This window comes from Hemiscyllium ocellatum, chromosome 9 (genome assembly GCF_020745735.1).
Source record: "Hemiscyllium ocellatum isolate sHemOce1 chromosome 9, sHemOce1.pat.X.cur, whole genome shotgun sequence".
Classification (NCBI taxonomy): domain Eukaryota; kingdom Metazoa; phylum Chordata; class Chondrichthyes; order Orectolobiformes; family Hemiscylliidae; genus Hemiscyllium; species Hemiscyllium ocellatum.
The window spans coordinates 73,546,130-73,564,801 of NC_083409.1; the positions used below are offsets into that span (position 1 = coordinate 73,546,130).

Sequence of the window (18,672 nt, forward strand, 5' to 3'; positions counted from 1 at the left end):
GGGTTAAACAGCCCCAGCCAGTTCAGCCTCTCCCTGTAGCTCAGATCCTCCAACCCTGGCAACATCCTCGTAAATCTTTTCTGCGCCCTTTTAAATTTCACAACATTTTTCCGATAGGAGACCAGAATTGCATACAATATTCCAACAGTGGCCTAACCAATGTCCTGTACAGCCGCAACATGACCTCCCAACTCTTGTACTCAATACTCTGACCAACAAAAGAAAGCATACCAAACGCCTTCTTCACTATCCTATCTACCTGCGACTCCACTTAAGGAGCTATGAACGTGCACTCTAAGGTCTCTTTGTTCAACAACACTCCCTAGGACATTACCATATAGTGTATAAGTCCTGCTAAGATTTGCTTTCCCAAAATGCAGCACCTCGCATTTATCTGAATTAAACTCCATCTGCCACTTCTCAGCCCATTGGCCCATCTGGTTCAGATCCTGTTGTAATCTGAGGTAACCCCCTTCGCTGTCCACTACCCCTCCAATTTTGGTATCATCTGCAAACTTACTAACTGTACCTCTTATGCTTGCATCCAAATCATTTATGTAAATAACAAAAAGTAGAGGGCCCAGCACCAATCCTTGTGGCACTCCACTGGTCACAGGCCTACAGTCTGACAAACAACCCTCCACTGCCCTGTCTTCTACCTTTGAGCTAGTTCTGTATCCAAATGGCTAGTTCTCCCTGTATTCCATGTGATCTAACCTTGCTAATCAGTCTCCCATGGGGAACCTTGTCAAACGCATTACTGAAGTCCATATAGATCACATCTACTGCTCTGCCCTCAATCTTCTTTGTTACTTCTTCAAAAACTCAAGTTTGTGAGACATAATTTCCCACACACAAAGCCATGTTGACTATCTCTAATCAGTCGTTGCCTTTCCAAATACATGTACATCCTGTTCCTCAGGATTCCCTCCAACAACTTGCCCACCACCGAGGTCAGGCTCACCGGTCTATAGTTCCCTGGCTTGTCTTTACCGGCCTTCTTTATCTTTTTTTTTAAATGAAGGCTTTCAGGAAGTAATAGTTGCTATTAAATTACAAACAAGGTTAAACCAGTAAACCAGATTAAAAAAAGTATACCAACATTTTCCTTTAGACTTTGGTTTAGTAACAGGCTTCTTTCCAGTTATTTCAGCTAATTCTGCTTCCAGATCTCCATCATCATCATCATCCCCATTTGTATTCATCATCATATCCTCAGGCGAGAAGTCTACAACAAGGCCAAGCTGTGTCAAAAAAGATCAGTGTCATAAAACTTTCATTCAGTTGCTAATTAACTTGGAATATATAACCAAGTTAACTACAGTTATGTCAACAGTAAATAAATGCCTCTGTTAATTGCAAGGGGTCATATTCTTTACATCAAAAGATATATTCTCACCCAGTTAATGGAAAACATATGGGGATATACATATATAGCAGACTGCAACCAGTGTACTGTGTTGCATTACATTCATACAGCACAGATATAAGCCATTCAGCCCAAAAAAAACTGCTTATGCTCCACTCAAATCCTACCATCAACATACACTCCTGTTCTTTTATCCAAAATTTTGTCATTAAAAAGACCTAATCTATAATGTTTAAGCAATCACTTGTGAAATATGGGCATTGCTGGCTGGGCCATCACCAGTTATCCTTGGGTGTTGAGCTGCCTTCTTGATGAAGAAATGCAAACTATGTACTACAGGTAGACCACACTGCCATTAAGAAGGGAATTCAAAGATTTGGACTAAACACCACAAAGAACAATATATTTCCAAATCAGGGGGGTGAATGGCTTTGAGGCAACATGCAAGTTGTAGTATTCCCAGGTATGTGCTGCCATTGCCCTTCTAGATTATTGTGGTTGCAGGTATGGATAGTGCTGTCGAAGGATCTTTGAATTTCTGCTGTGCATCTTGTAGATAGCACTGTGGGAAAAGATCTGCCATGCTGCCTATCCACATTTTGGCCACAAACAGAACACAGAAAATTAGGCCTGTCTAAACTATACAAGAAACACCCAGAATGCCTCAGCATTGACCAAACAAGCTGACAAGAGAAACCAGACATGACCACAGTCACTCGCGGATCAGGGAATATACTTCCCAAGACAAACCAACAATAAGCTTCCTGGACCTGATCCAACACAGCTGTCCCAAAGCCCTAAGGGCAGTATTGTACCCCAGTGATACCAAAGCCACACAATGGACAGGTCAGATGGAGAGGCACCTGAATACCTCACTCACAGAAGAGAAACAATGCAAACGTCTTACTGCTTTAAAAGGGACATCCTCACCTACCCTCGAAGAGAGTTGGAATGTCCTGATCCCATTAAAAACTGATTGATGCTGCCAGGATGCTACATTGCATCTACAACCAGGACATTCTTCTGATAACTGCTTTGTGATTATCACCATCGTAACTGGATTACTTAATTATCAAATACATTATATGCTCCCTATTTTTAAATTATCATTGTACAGGATTCCTATAAAACTTAGTTTGATTCACAGCTCAGGGAAGAGAATCCTTTATCTACCATACAGACGGTCAGTTCTCATCAATTGCACTTCCAGCATATCAATTTCACTTGATCTGGCTAGTGTGATCTCGGCTTTATTGGGCTAATTTTTCTGACAGGTACACACTACTGCTTCTGAGCATCAGTGGGCTGCTGTGTCCTGGATGGTGTCAAGCTTCTGAAGTGCTATTGCATTCACTGAGGCAAGTATTAAAGCACGCTATTTATTTGTGCCTTGTAGATGGTAAACTTCTCACCTTATGATGGAACATTATCAAATCGGGAATCAATGATCGCCTGGGAGCAAACTCTCCATTGGTTGGAGTCATACCTAGTACATAGGAAGATGGATGTGGTTGTTGGAGATCAGTCATTTCAGTTCCAGGATCTCTCGGTAGGAGTTCCTCAGGGTAGTGTCCAAGGCACAACCCATGTTCAGCTGCTTCAATTACAAGGTCAGAAGTGGGATGTTTGCTGATGAGTGCACAATGCTCTGTACCATTCGTGACTCGTGAGAAGTAGTCTACGTTCAAATGCAACAAGATCTGCATAATATCCAGGCTTAGGCTGACAAGTGGCAAGTAATAATTGTGCCACAAAAATGCCAGGCAATGACCATTTCCAATAAGACATAATTTAACCACTGTCCCTTGACATTCTATGGCATTATCATTACTGACATCCCCCACAGTCAAGATCCTAGGGGTTACCACTGACCAGAACCTCAACTGGACTCATCACACAAACACAGCAGCAACAAGAGTAGGTCAAAGGCTTTGAATACTGTGGTGAGTAACTCACCAGCTAACTCCTCAAAGTCTGACCATCATCATGAAGATCCTCAAACAACACCTTGCAAACCCACAACCAGTTCCATATAGAAAGGCAAGGGTAGCAGATACATAGAAACTACCACCACCTGCAAGTTCCCCTCCAAGTCACCCACCATCTTGACTTAGAAACATATCACTGCTCCTTTACTGTTGCCTGGTCAAAATCCTGGAAATCCTTCCCTTACAGCACTGTCAACCCACAGCAGGTGGACTACAGCAGTTTAAAACGGCAGCTCATCAACTTCTCAATGGCAACTAGGAACAGGAAACAAATGCTGGCCAGCCAGTGATGCCCACATCCCATGAATGAATTAAAAAAAAACCTCTGGATTTTTTTTTTAAGCAATTATATTACATTTATGGTTCTTACCTCTGGCCTCACCTGCAGGAAGAAAATTATCTCCTGACATTTACCCTATCAAACCCTTTTCATAAATTTTCTTCATCACTGAGGGATCACTTGCTCAATTTGTTCATTTTTTTTCCCCTGAAAGATTTATCTTCTCAGTTCTGGTATTATTGTAATTTTTCATCACTTTCTCCAATGTCTTAACATATAATAAAACTCAGAACACCTGACAATATTTCCAACCCTACTCTCACCAATGACATTATGTTCTCATTTTAGGTTTGTTTGTAATGTTTCATGCCGTTTTGCAGAAAGAGATCTTAGTTTTCCTTTTTAATTTTCTCCTCCTGGAAATTGTAGTTTGTGTTAGGGAACATTTGTAGAGAATTTCTCTGTAACCTTGGTCAAAAAGCAACTGCTCTTGCATTGGCCGGGATTGAAAATAATCACGTGACAAAAGAGACTAACTGAAGAGCCTTGTCATCATTAAGTACCTTCTACGGGAGTTCTCTAAACAGGGATGATGCACATGAATTTAGCTCATTTTTTGTTTTTAGGCTGGGATCAATTAAATTTGCCATAATTTGGGAATCAAGCATGAAGTCACCAAGACATACGATGCTCACTACTGTAGTCGTTTAGGGGCCCTGAACAGAATTTCAGGAAGTACGACAAATTATTCAAACATACCTGAATCTTTCTGAAGGACCATGTGAACTCTCATACACTGTATAAAACCTACCTGCAACTGATAAAACTTTTTTAAAAATCCAACTAACCCATTTTTCTTATCAACCTTTTCAGAAAAAAAGTGTTAATATACACTTCCAGAACAGGTAGGAATTGAGCCTAGTCCAAGGGTAGAGACACTCCCACCATGCCACAAGAGGGCCTCTAAATATTGATGCTGCTGGTAATCTAGCCACTTCTACTTCCCATCTAATTGAAATGTACCCAGTATTTAGCAAATATTACCACTTTAATATATGGAAATATCTGTACTCATGTGCCAGCTAGCAGACAAGGACAAGCCATAATGAAAAAAAGTGAAAATGCTTAAAATATAAAATTACATTGTACAGTAATAATTACTTACTGCATTTTGCCACCAGATTCAAGTCAAACAGGATAAAATTTCCTTGTCTGCAGTTGCACTAACCCTCTGGTCAGTATTAATCTAGTTAATTGTAGTGCTATGTTTACAAACATTGGCAATTACACCCAGCGGCTGAATAAAAATTAAAGATTATTGGCGCTAGAAATGTAAGCAGCATAGTGGCACATAAAGATACATTCCTGAAGTTGGGAATAAGGCCTGTAGTTAAGGCAGTTAACCACTCAGGTGTGGCACCCGCCCCGCCCGAGTGCCCGCTGTTGCCTAAATTGGTCAAGCTTTATTTCCCAATGCTTGCATCCCTAAGTTTGAGTATAAGCAACATGTATTCACTTCCTTGACATGGACCACCATTGTAAACGGCTCAAAAACCGGAGATTCTCTGGTTTATGTGAACACTACCAATACAGGGATTGCTCTAATTCCTGACGGCCCAGAAAAATCTTTGCATTTTAGATCACAAATTGCGCTACAATCTTAAAAGAATTTATAGAACAAATGTATAGAATGAAAAAGTGTTCGATATCACCGATGGATATTCTACAATGCTCAATAAAATGTTTAATAACACCCCGCCTAATCATATGACATGACACGACACACCTGTCGCCTTGCAGTAACACCAATCTGTAAAACGGAAACGGCATTTGGTTTCTTTTCAAAGTAAGATTAGCTCACTACGACAATATCAGCGTGTATTTTAAACTAAAAGTATTGGAGAAATTTTAAAATGCCTGGGATAAGTGTAAAATGTAATTTATAATAGGGTGAAACAATACCAGCAATTGCTGGAGATACTCAGTAAGTCTGTTAGCATCTATGAAAAGCATGCAAGTCAACGCTTTGAGCCCGGTAACTCTTCTTAGGAACTGTTTTCACCCCAAAAGCTTCCAGTTCTGAGTTTCTCCAGCAATTTCTAATTTTAAATTCAGGTGTCCAGCATTCACAGCTTTTCGATTTACTGTCATACTGGGAGGGGCGGCTGATAAACAATTTTAAGTTAATAATATTGTGAAACACTATATAAACATTTCACAGCACACTGCCCTCCGCCAGACCCGCACATTTCTGCCGGAAGCACACTGAAAAGTAATAACCAAGTTGTTCTCATTCTTCAAGTCATTATCGTGCTCACTTGCTTGGCAGTCGCTACGCCTTGGCCTTTGCTCGGCGGCTTCTTCTTGTTTTTTCCTGTAAACATGGTGCATCTGACAGGCGCAAACCCACGAGAAACTTAGCAGCAGAAAGAGAAGAAAAAAAACAAGCTGTCGGGTTTAAAAACAACAACTTCCGCCAAGTGACACTACGTGACGGACTCAGGAGGATGGAGTAGTGCACACGCTAACCCCACAGGGAGAGTCTGGGCCCGAGGCGCCACTTTCGTCGAAGAACGCGCGCGTCCGGCGGTTGATTCTGCGCAAACTCAATACAACACGTTTATTCTGTCTGGTCGGCTTCGCCCCGTCATTGATCTTTGCAAACCTTTCACGTCTCTTGCCCCTTCTGCTTTAACACAATATATTCAAAGCGGCAGGGCGCTCGATTTTCGAGTGAAAAAGGCTTGCATTCATTTGGCATGTTTGTGTCTTTGAGGCTACCAATGTATGCAATCAGGTCCCGGACCTTCCCTGCGGCTTGCCACTTCAACACACAACCCTGCTCCCATGCCCGTCCTTGGCCTGCTGCAATGTTCCAGTGAAGCTCAACGCAAACTGGAAGAGCAGCATCTCATCTTCCGATTAGGCACGTTACAACATTGAATTCAACAACTCTAGATAATTTTATTTCATTTATCTTTTTTATATTTTTTTCACTGTTCTGTACCTCTTATTTCTTGATTGTCTCCCTTTCTCTCGCTCCCCACTCTCAACATCTTTTTCTCTCCTCTTTCCCCTTTGCTACCCTTCTCCCGTTTTCCATTTTGCCTCTGCTTCATCCCTCCCCCCCCCCCATATTTTGTCACACAGCACTGGCTTCAGCCTTGGTCATTCACAGCTCCTAATCTCCCTCTGCGCTGTTATTATCATTTCTTTATTACTACCTTTGTTTCTGGAGCCATGACTCACCTTCTCTCAGCCTCATATAAAAACCTCCCTATTTCTCCCCTTTTTTTTAAGCTTTGACAAAGGATCAGTTAGACTCGAAACGTCAGCTCTCCTCTTCTTACAGATACTGCCAGACCTGCTGAGATTTTCCAGCATTTTCTCTTTTGGTTTCAGATTCCAGCATCCACAATAACTTGCTTTTATCCAATGTATTTTCATAGCCGCTTGCCAGGTGGCAGCCAAATGATCAGCAAACATCTCAAACAGAGGAAAAGATTAACAAGTAAATGTTTGTGGAAGTAGCTAAACAGTGTGAGATAAGGAAATAGTTTCCATGATTGATTTATATGGGAAAAGATGGAAATTGCAATGGAGCCTAGTCACCGGTTTTGTATTGTACATCACATGTATGGAACATGTTTCACTGGTGTTGGGGGATCCCTACTCTTTGAATATTGCTACAAGATCTTTTCCATCAATTTACGGTGGAAAGTGGATCTCAATTTAACATTTTCTTAGAAATATATACCACTGAGTGTATCACTTGACTATAGTTTGAGCATCAACTCTCATATTCAATGCCTTTCAATGAACTCAGGACTGTTAGATACATTGAACATTTAAGATTCCTGTGTTCGTCTACACTTGTCAATATTACCTTTTATAGCTCATTAAGGCATGATTCAGCACACTTAAATGAAGAGCTACAAATATTTGTTGCCTTTTCCACTTTGAACCCATCTGAATAAAAACAATAGCAGTTTTTTGCAGCAAGCCAATTAGAAGTACAGTACACTTTGTTGATCTGGCTGTTTATATTGACCACATTAAAGCAATGATTTGGATCAACATTCAGAAAAGACAAAAAAACTATGCATGTGTAATTTGTATATATAAGCACAATTGAGTAAAACATGAGAATTTGGGTGCCAAAGTTCTCAAAACTGTTCCTACTGTATTTTCCTTATCTGGATGTTTGGACATGATGATAGAGACTAATTTAAGAATCAAAACAATTACTCCATTGTTGCACTAAATAATTCAAACGCAAACTACATGAACTTTGTTTATTTTCCTTCAGCAGGAAAATCAAGAAATTTAAATCACCATGCACAAACTTAAGTGTTTATAGGAGTATAAAACTCCTGTGTAAATGAATAGATCTCACAAAATTTGCATCCTGGCCTTTCTCCAATTCAATGTTGCGCTTTTATGAGGCTACTGGTTTCCATTCCCCATTTGTTTGTAGTGTGTAGAATTGCCAATGGCAGTGAAAGTAAGTTTTATATGAATTGGGGCATTTAATGTTAAGAAAGTGGCTTACATATAATTTAAAGTATTTAATGGAAAACAAGGGGCAATTTTGAACATGGATGGTCTTATTGCAATATATACAACCAATGAACAGTATTTCTATTTTGAGAGACATCATAAAACTTCATTTTTTTAAAAACCTATATTCCAAACTTTGGACTCATTGCATTTTGACACAATCCATAAAACCTCAGATTCTCAGAGTTTGACTTCACTCTCCACAAATTAAAAGATTAAGCCTGTCGATATTTATTGATAAGGGTTCATTCTGTTTCACTGGTCAGGTAAAATTAAATAACTAAATATTACTGTCAGTGAGCATATCATGGTTGAAAGAAATTTTGCATTTTTCATTAATAAAAATAATAACACACTCAGCACTTCACAGGAAGGAAATAAGCAGTCACCCTCAGGCAGGTTTCATGCAACATCTAACAGTTCACTTGGAATCAGAGAATCCCTACAGTGTAGGGAATTCCACCTTAAACCCCACATTTCCCATGGCTAATCCATCTAGTCTGCACATCCCTGGACACCATGGGCCAATTGAATTGAATTTATTGTCACGTGTACCGAGGCACAGTGAAAAGCTTTGTCTTGTGAGCAACATAGGCAGATCACATAGTTAAATAGCATAGATAAGTAAATAATAAGCAAACAGCATAGCCAATCCATCAGATCTCCACATCTTTAGTTTGTGGGAGAAAATCAGATGAAACCCATGAAGACACTGGAAGAATATGCAAACTCCACACAAACAGTTGCCCAAGGGTGGAATAAAACCTGGGTTCCTAGTGGTGCGAGACAAGAGTGGTAACTACTGAGCCATCCGGGCTGCACAGGAACATGTTACTTGCCTTTGTTAAGAAACAGTGTATAACACGGGGAATAAGGTGGGAAATAAATAACATTTAGTATGTAGAGAAATAGCACAGTGTAATACAGCACTTGTGCTCTTGTATTAAGCTCCATTGAAAATGCCAAAACATGTAATGCAGATTTAAGAATTTTTTATTATACAAAGACCTTAAAATAACATTGTCCCTAAAGTTTCTATAGAAAAATCTAAAGTTGTTAAAAAGATTAATATTGGATAAGAATTACACTATTAAAACCACATTGTACAGTTTATATTGCATTACAGAAATTTAACAAATTACTCTTTTAAAGCATACATGACATCATCCTGGCTAACGTTCAATCGCACTCGCATGTAAAGATCATTTTTACTAGACTCAACAAGTAGTAGACGACAGGCCCCAAGCTTTGTACAAACCAACATGGTTTGGGACATTGTTGGAGGCTGCAGACCTTCTATTCTACATAGTCCGATGTGCTGCTGGTAGATCTGGAAAAATGATAATGGCAGAATAATAAATTTAGAATCCTGAACTTTGAATAAAATATATTAAATGTTGGTAAGCATAAAAAACTTAGAAGTTTTTGTAATGTAGCACATGGTAGCTTTGGCTGAAGAATTAAGATATTAAAATTTTAATTTCTTCTACCAACATACTTTCAACTCAACTTTGAGATAAAACATGAAAAGCAGTTTGAGGGTTTCTCTCTTTGGGTACAACAATGCCCCCGCAGACAAGATTTCTCCAAACTACTTAATATTGATGACCACAGACCATGAGCCATGATGCACAGAGTGCGACTGATTGCTCACCTAATCAAGGCAGTCAGACCACTTGTATTGCTACCCCTTTTAATATTAATACTATCTATCATAGTTAGACCTGTATTGTTCTGTAATCAACTAGTTGTAACTCTTTATAAACTGCATACACCTGTAAGGGTATGGCTAAACTCTGTTGGCTGGATTGTTGGTTTGCAGAGCAGTATGATGCCAACAGCGAGGGTTCAATTCCCATCACTGTTTGAGGTTACCATGAAGGACTTCCCTTCTCAACCTCTTCCCTTGCCTGAGGTCTGGTGGTTTAAATCATCACCAGTCGCCTCTCTCATAAAAGACCAGCCCAGATGGTTTGGGAAGAGTATGACAATACAACAATGCCTGTGGAGAGGTTATGACTCATCAGTGCAGAGCAGTCATTCTGTACCTGAGCAGTCATTGACCTCTTCCCAAGATATTGTGAAATAAACAAGCGCATCAATTTCACAAGGTCTGCATACAAGCTTTATTTGAAATTGGACAATATTTTACAATTCAAATTCCATCATCTGTCATGGTGGGATTTGAACTTTGGTCCCCAGAACATTACCTGGGTCTTTGGACCAGCAATTCAATGAAAATTACACCAAGCCATGGGAGAAATGAATAGGGACGAATAGCTGAAGTATGATTACTGCCAAGTTTGATAGCTTATTTGCTGAAATTATTGGTACATTTACTGACCACATGTAAAACAAATATAAAAAGACTTTAACTGATTTGCTATAAATTAAAATGATCTACATACAGAATGTATTAATAGTCTTTTGTGCATGTATGAAATATGCAGATAGCTGCCACAGTTTTTCTGGAAAAAAAAGGACATTCCATGCAATTACTGAGAAGATCAAAAACCTTTGAGTAACTACCTGCTGAAATGTTGCTTCTTCTAGACCAAGTCGTTGGAATTCAGCAAGCACAGCTCTCATAAAAATTTGTTCCTGGGCAGATGCATTTCTGTAGCACAGAAAGGAAGTTATTGGCAACATAACCTGCAATCTCAGTCACTTGAAACTTTCAAATTATAACTGATCAATTATATTCTTATCCCACCAAAGAACTAATAATAGAGGATTACATTGTTAAATTGGGACAGGTGAGTAGACCTGAAGCACAGGTACGCACAGTACTAATGTCACAGCAACATATGGGATGAGCTCAATCTTACAAAAGGTGGAAGATGGGACTTTCATGCTGAAAACTGAGTTTTTCCAGCAATTTCTGTTTGTGATTTTGATTTCCAAAATCACAGATCTTTCAGGTTTTTTTTCACCAGGATGTTGCCTATGAGGACTTATTTGCCTATGAAGACAAATTAGGTAGGCTGGGGTTGCTTTCCTTCCAGGAGAGAAGGCTAAGGGGGCTACCTGATCGAGGTGTACAAAGTTCTGAGGGGCATGGACAAGAATGACAAGGAGAAATCTTTCCTCTTAGTAGACGGGACAATTAATAAGTGGGACACATTTTGAAGAAAAGAAGCAGGTGGTTTAGAGGGAAAAGCTTTATTCTGTATGACTATGACTAAATGGATGACCTATCTTGGCCGCCTAAGGCCTCCAGCATTATTTATGCCAGCCAGTCTATCAACAAACACTTACTAAGCGACAAGGTGCTCATTGATGCTCAGTAGGGTTTCTACCAGGGTCACTCAACTCCTGACCTAATTACTATCTCAAAACTAAATATGGACAGAGGAGCTGAACTTGAGGAAAAGCGAGGGCTACTTGCCTCGATAGAGGCATTACAGAGCCTGTGCACATCAGGAATCGATGGGACTCGAAGGACAAACTGTCCAGCAGAAGCAGTTAAACCTAGCACATCGGAGGTCAATCATCTCAGGCACAGGGTATCACTGCATGAGTTCCTCAATGTAGTTCTAGGCTGAATAACCTTCGTCAATAACTTTCCTACCACCCTAAAGGTCAGATATGGCATATTCGTTGGTGATTGCAGAATGTTCAGCACTATTCACGGCTTCACACACTGAAGCACTCCTGGTCCAAATGCGACAAGATTTGGATGGCATTCAGGCTTAAGCTGATAAGTGCAAATCACACTCACACCACAAAAGTATCAGGAAATGGCCAAATCCAACAAGAGAAAATTTGACAGTAGCCCTTTGACATTCAATGTAACCTCCATCACTGAATCGCTTTCAACAACATCTTCCAAATCTGCAGCTTCTCCAGGACAAGAGCAACAGATGTATGATAACATCACCTCCAAGCCATAAATTATCCTGACTTAGAAATATATTGTCCTTCATTGCCTATGGGTTAAAATCCTGGAACTTCTTCCCTGACAGCTCTGCCGTATACTTACAACATGGACTGCAACATTTCAAGAAGGCAGCGCACCAATACCCTCTCAAGTGCAATTAGAAATGGACATTAAGTACTTTATGAACCAGCAAAACCTAAATTGTCTGAATGAGCAAAGAAAATGGAAGACCAGCCAAAGGAGCGCCATAATTGTTAAATCTGAAAAAAGCAATAGCATGACTGAGGACTTCAGCAATTGGACAGTATTTGTCAGTTGAATCAATTAAGTACACAAAAATAATATTTGCTGAAAATGTGTTGCTGGAAAAGCGCAGCAGGTCAGGCAGCATCCAAGGAGCAGCAGAATCGACGTTTTGGGCATGAGCCCTTCTTCAGGAATTATATTTGGCAAGATTTAAGATTTCTTTTGAGGCATACTTGCTTCCTGACACAATTGACTGTATTTCCAGTGCTTCTCCCTAAAACAACTTCTTTTTCAGAGTTTCTTTGCAGTGGTAATAGGGCCTCAGAGGATAGACCAATAGACCACACGCATAACAGGAAAAAGCACAAGGATATGAAGGGGTCTTCTGGCCATCAAAGAACCAATCCTAATTCACTGGAGGTGACAAGCCCATTAATACAATGCTCTAAAAATCTTCTCAAGAGAGAAGAGGAGAAAATGCGAGAACACAAGTTGAGCACCAACAATTCAACAGACAGATGAAACAATTCACCAAATTCAATCTGGAAATCACCAAAGGAACACTGTACTTTTCTAAAGTGAATAATCTCAATCAAGTCATGTCAACGTAGCATTTAATTATTTACCTTATAGCAGTAACGTATGGTGAGGAAAACATTTCATCAAGAGCCTGTACCACATGAGGCATTCCTACAAGTTTGGATGTAGTTTTCTGAGCTTCTGAATATTGACATATTTCAGCAGCTCTCCTGCAAATGTCGAGAGCACGCCTTGCATCACCAGACAGAGCTGCTACCTGCATGGTACAAAAGAGTAGCCTCATATTTATATACATAAGTGGTTGATATCCAATTCCATTGCTCAGATGAAAAAAGTGTGCTATTTTCCTTCCTGCAATATTCTATCTGCAAGTCTGCTGTTTCTCCTGATAAAAGTTTTTGTTTTAAAAATAAATCATCTTCAATTGATCAACTGTCAGCTTTATTCAACTGTACTCACTTTTCTGGCTACTAGCTGAATAGCATCATCTTCAAAAGCCTTTAATCGGTTCAGTCTTGAGCAAGTGATTTGCTGCAACTGTTTGAAAGTATACGGTTGGAAGGACATTCTGGTCAGTCCCTATTTTGAAAGAAATGAACAATCTATTAAGTTTCTGACTTTTACAACTATACAACAGAACACTACAATGCCAACAATTAAGCAAAACACATGTACCATTTGTATTTAAAAAGACAAACAACACAAACAAGAGGCAACTTTACTGTGGAATTTCATATCAAGTATCTTAAACGGTTGCACAGTTTACTAGAAAATCAAATAGCAATTATTTCTAGAATAGATAATGCTCACCAGTCTGCTTGCCACCCGGTTCATCATAATCCTCTCTGGCAAATCCATCGTGTTGGCTACTGCCACAACTACCAATTTTGCCTGCTTTCGCGTGGGCCAATCAAACAGGTTATACATTACATCCTGTTTCCGTGTCCACAGGAGATCAAGCTAAGTGTAATACATTTTGAAAACTGAAGTTAAGGAGTGAATTCAAAGGCTTGCTTAGTTTTATTTAATTATTATTTCACAAGATCATGCAACAATGCAAACAGCTTTTTAAAAAATTGTTTCCAGGAAAATCATGCTGTTGGAAGATAGCACATTTATCACTCCAGTTCATATGGTGGCTGTTAATGTATGTCATTTTCTTGGCTAAGTCTCCGAATGGTTTTAGGTAAATATTTGCAGCATATTTGATCTAGCAACAAAGGGACTGCCATGTACAGGTAGACATATGATTTAGAGAGGAGACAATGGTGTTTCCAGAATCTTCTTGTTCTCATAAATCTTACTGTTTGAGGTGACAGGGAGGGTCATAGCATTAAAGTTAGCTTGACAAATTGCTGCAGTTCGGTTAACAGCAGTGTGTTATGTATCATTGCTTTTTTATAAGACGAAACATCAACTAATAAACTTTGGTACTTTACAACCATCAAACCACTTTTGACTCTGATCCACCTAAAAGGCTCGAGTCACCTGGTGCTTTTAGAAAGTTTCTTATTGGACTTAGAGAGACGGAGATACAACTACTGAAAAATAAAAGGATTCCCAGGTATTGCCTACCACCTGAATTCATTAAATACTCAATTAATGTACAATTAACACTACAGAGGCCCAGGTAGGTCTATAATTAAAGTTGCGGATGAAGGATTTAGGACCACATAAGATCACCCATAGGAGGTAGGAATGATGATGTGGATGTGTGGTAGGAAACTCCTCTCAGAATCAAATAGAATACCAAGATTACAAATATTACAGTAGACACAGAATGATCATTTTGGGGTTCGAAGACAGTGACTTACATTGTTGCTATATGCTGATGAAGTTTAACTAATCTGTTACGACCTTATATCATTTTCAAGTTTCCTAAACAAAATTAAAATTTGCATTTCTGGTCATAATTTTCAAATACTATTTAAAATAGGGGTACAAAAGACTATGATAAGCATTAAACAGCAAACCATAAAAACTGACGTGAATCAATGAAGCATTACCTGGTGAGAAAACCATCTTTGTTACGGAAAAAGTCAATCTAAAATACTGGACATAAAACTTTAATGGCATTGCACATGTTAAGTTTTAACTGTTATTAAACAGCAAATGTCACCAGCATTTCAACGTACATGAAATCCCTGATCTATGAACATCCAACTTATGAATGCTCATCATTGTGAACAAGAACTCATCGAAGGATGTATTAATATTCACTTCAAAAACTCAAGATGTGAACATTTGCTCGTACACTTTCGAATGGGCTATTTTATATTATACTGAATAGTATTGTGACTAGCACACAAACTGACTTAATGATACTCAAGAAGAGAATCTAATTGTAACTCAAACTGCCTGTGGTACTAGAGAAGACAATCCAAACTTTTACTATGCAATACTATAAATTTATATGCTAAATCCTTACCTCATCCACCAACAACACTGTGGTTTCTCTCTTTGGTGCTGGTGCACCAAATTGCTTTTCAAGCAATGCAGCAGCATGGTCTGCAGTGGCTTTTTGTCCTGTCAATGACTAAGAAGCAGAAACTTTTTTTTAAAATTCACAACACTCCTGCATTGTAACGAGAAAGATAACTGCCATTAACGATGTTTCTTTTATCACTCAAATGAACATAGCAGCTCAGTTGCAACTGATTACATTTTGCACTTTAACACTTGCATCAAATATTGTGGCCATTCCTAGCACAGGAAAATTCCAAGAGAAAATGCAAGACTGGGGTTTCATCAGTTTTCCTGATGCTGACTGAAAGAAGAATGGTGACTTGGACAGCAGACAGCTCTCCACCTACAGTATTTAAGGCGGAATTCCTATCTAGCAGACATGTTTTTGGATTAATATTCCACCTGAAGAATGACATGCTGACATCTAATACTGCACTCAAACGTGATTGTGTTGAAGTGTAAGTGTAGTCAAAATACACAACCAGACGCAAGAGGAAAATACTAACAACTGAGCTAAACGGATAGTATTTTTTTTCAGGAAATTATGTACTGAGGAGCATATTCATACTTCTCAGTTCCTGGTCAACATACATCTGATAACCAAAACAGTTACCTGATACATTTCCATGGAGCCTTGTTTTTCATACACCTAACAATTTTTTTTCCCCTGCAAGGCACTGTTTGGAATATAACTCAATATATAAATTTAAGTTCTTTCTCCCTTTGGGGACAATAAACTAAGTAATATTGTAAACTCTACAGCACAGATTGCATTGTGATCTCAAAATTAGATTTTTACCTTCAATATCTGCACATAAGATTGATGAGGGTCTGTAAGCTTCATGCCATTGATTTCTATAAATCGGAAGGATGGAAGGTCATCCTCTTTTGCTGCATATTGCAGACATCGCATCACCTCATGCACTGTTGCAGTTTTTCCTGTCCCTGGCACCCCAGAAATATACATACATCTGTGAAAAACAAGACTTTATTTCAGTACAAAAACTAAAACCACATTGGTCTTGATTCTGCGGTCACTGGTGAATTTGACATCATTCATCACTAACCATGAAAATAGTTAGCCTCAAAAGATAGAATTGTTAGTTGTATGGACTTCTCCATTCCCAAGATTACTTACATTCATTGTCAGTTTGAGATCATCTCCAGGCAACAATTACGTCATTAAGAACTCTAAGCAGGAAATCTATCATACTGAAGAATTCTCAAACTACAATCCAGGATGTAAAAAAAGATTTAAAAAGTGAAGGGCAGTAATCATTTTACAGAAAAATTAGGATGGGTATATACACAAAATATCAAAGTGTAAGCTGAAATGTTAAATATCTGTTTTTCTCAAAACATTGAAAAAAATACATGTCACATATACAATAATTAGGTCCTCTGGGTCACAGAGGCTGCTTAACAGTAATTGTGAACTTAGTGTGCCTTAATAACAGTTACATCTCCATCAATAAGGAGAAGTCTTTCCAATGACTTCATTTTACAGCCAGATTATGTGTGTGAAAATGGAGGTTCTTGTCAATTAAGTGATTTCTATTGTTGAGGATTCAACAATGTGCTCTGTGTAAGAGTGAGCAAATAGTGACAGCAAACATAGATGATTTTGACATCATTACAACGCCAAATTCAGATTACATTTATTTTTTTCAGCCATGAAACACATGGCAATCTTCAGATCGATTGCACTCAAACAATGTCATGGTTTAAAAAACTGGCACGTAACCATTAGAGTTTACAGAAGAAACTTCATATTGATTACCATCCAAAACCAGGAGTCACAGCCCCAAAATACCAGGTAGGCCATTTAGTAGTGCCATGATGAAAAAATTCTTCAAAGAGTAGTGAACCTACGTAATTCTCTACTACAAAAAACTATGGAGGGCAAGTAATTGAACATATTTAAAATAGGATACAGATAATCTTTCTAGATTTTAAAGGCATTAGGGATATGTGAAGAAAGCAGGAAGATGGCACTGAGATAGAATATAGGCCATGATCAAAGTGAATAATACAGCTGGCCTGAAGTTCTGAATGGCCTACTCCTGCTCCTAATTTCTAGGTTTCTACTCAGTAACCACCTTTATTTATTCTTTAAGTTTTTCCAATAATCCCTTTTCAAATTTTCTAATTTGGGCTGTCTTTCTTTTCAGTGTGACAAAACTGTTCCTTCCCAACCTTTTACCAATCCCATTTTCAAAAGACAGCAAGTTGGTCTGCAAAAAAAAGCAGAGATTTATTCCAATTTGGTCTTTCACCCAGTAAAGTTCCTCCTAGAAGGGCAGTCATCCTCTTTTCTACCGATCTTTAAATTAGTAAAATATTCAAAATGCATTGCCAAAAAGGAAAGCAACCATTTTATGAACATAATGCATCAAAAACATACTGAATAGTTACTTTCAGGAACAGTAAGTTTATCATACCCTCCAGTGCCATCAATCACTTTACTTTCCACAAAGTTATAGATGTCCTGAAATTCTTGCTCTCTACAGGGTAGAGATTCTGGTACAGCAGACACATGTAATCTTAAGAAAATAAAATAGGCATGTCAGAAAAACTTAAGAATCACACTTCACACAATTATGCTCATAAGGAGTAAACACAAAAAATAAGTCAAGGGTTTGAAACTGGCTAGCCATTTTTTCCTTCATTACGCTAGAATAACCTGATTATTTTAATAAACTAATCCTCTCTTCACTTACCTAAATAATACAGAACATTAAATTCAGTTTCTGGGAAAAATCCGAACAATACAAGTCTAGCAATTTCCATTTTTTTTTTACAACCAAGACTGTTAATAAGTCTTTTTAACTCCTTGATAACACAATTTCCTCAAAATTATTTAAAATATGTGAAACTATGTAAACAATATAATATTGTGTTAAAAACTCATCAGTTATAGGAAGACTTTAAATTACCAATAAGGTACATTATGCTAAGCCTTTATTAGTCATAATAAAACTGCGTACACTTCTGAATGCGGTTAACTGATAACAAAAGTATAATTGTCAGCTCATTTTTAAAGATTCTCAACTATTTGAACTTTACCAAATTCTATTTTTGAGCAGATCTTAACCCAGTGTGCTTTAGCAAATATATTTGTATCTAGTACCTTGCTCTGGCCTCTTCCAATATATTCCCAGGTGTTTTAGCCAGCTGAGTCCTCAGAGGAATTCTTGGAGTTGGATGACAGATTGTCCTTGGAGACCGTGACACAGGCTGAACATAATTTTAAAAAAACATACTTTAATTAAAAGACTTTTACAGATATTGTCAAAAATCTACTGCATTGTCACCAACTTGACAAACAATTTAATATTTGAAC

The 18,672-nt window shown here is 38.4% G+C and overlaps 2 protein-coding genes across 3 annotated transcripts in view; both read right to left on the bottom strand.

The window, feature by feature from the left end:
- The window catches only part of cc2d1b (coiled-coil and C2 domain containing 1B), a 68,049-nt gene extending 61,858 nt beyond the window's left edge, over positions 1 to 6,191 (bottom strand). Inside the window, exons 1-2 of the mRNA XM_060830461.1 lie at positions 5,956 to 6,191; positions 1,103 to 1,244 (exon numbers count right to left, since the gene is read on the bottom strand). Of these exons, the coding sequence (XP_060686444.1) occupies positions 1,103 to 1,244; positions 5,956 to 6,021 (208 nt within the window). The 5' untranslated portion in view covers positions 6,022 to 6,191. The remainder of the gene's footprint in view (positions 1 to 1,102; positions 1,245 to 5,955) is intronic.
- Positions 6,192 to 9,227: 3,036 nt separating this feature from the next.
- Positions 9,228 to 18,672, bottom strand: part of orc1 (origin recognition complex, subunit 1) — a 33,226-nt gene continuing 23,781 nt past the window's right edge. For both annotated transcript variants that reach the window (XM_060829832.1, XM_060829831.1), the window contains exons 8-16: positions 18,460 to 18,566; positions 17,771 to 17,872; positions 16,129 to 16,300; positions 15,292 to 15,399; positions 13,674 to 13,823; positions 13,323 to 13,442; positions 12,950 to 13,119; positions 10,727 to 10,814; positions 9,228 to 9,527 (exon numbers count right to left, since the gene is read on the bottom strand). In XM_060829832.1, coding sequence (XP_060685815.1) covers positions 9,336 to 9,527; positions 10,727 to 10,814; positions 12,950 to 13,119; positions 13,323 to 13,442; positions 13,674 to 13,823; positions 15,292 to 15,399; positions 16,129 to 16,300; positions 17,771 to 17,872; positions 18,460 to 18,566 — 1,209 coding nt within the window. In that variant the 3' untranslated portion in view covers positions 9,228 to 9,335. The remainder of the gene's footprint in view (positions 9,528 to 10,726; positions 10,815 to 12,949; positions 13,120 to 13,322; positions 13,443 to 13,673; positions 13,824 to 15,291; positions 15,400 to 16,128; positions 16,301 to 17,770; positions 17,873 to 18,459; positions 18,567 to 18,672) is intronic.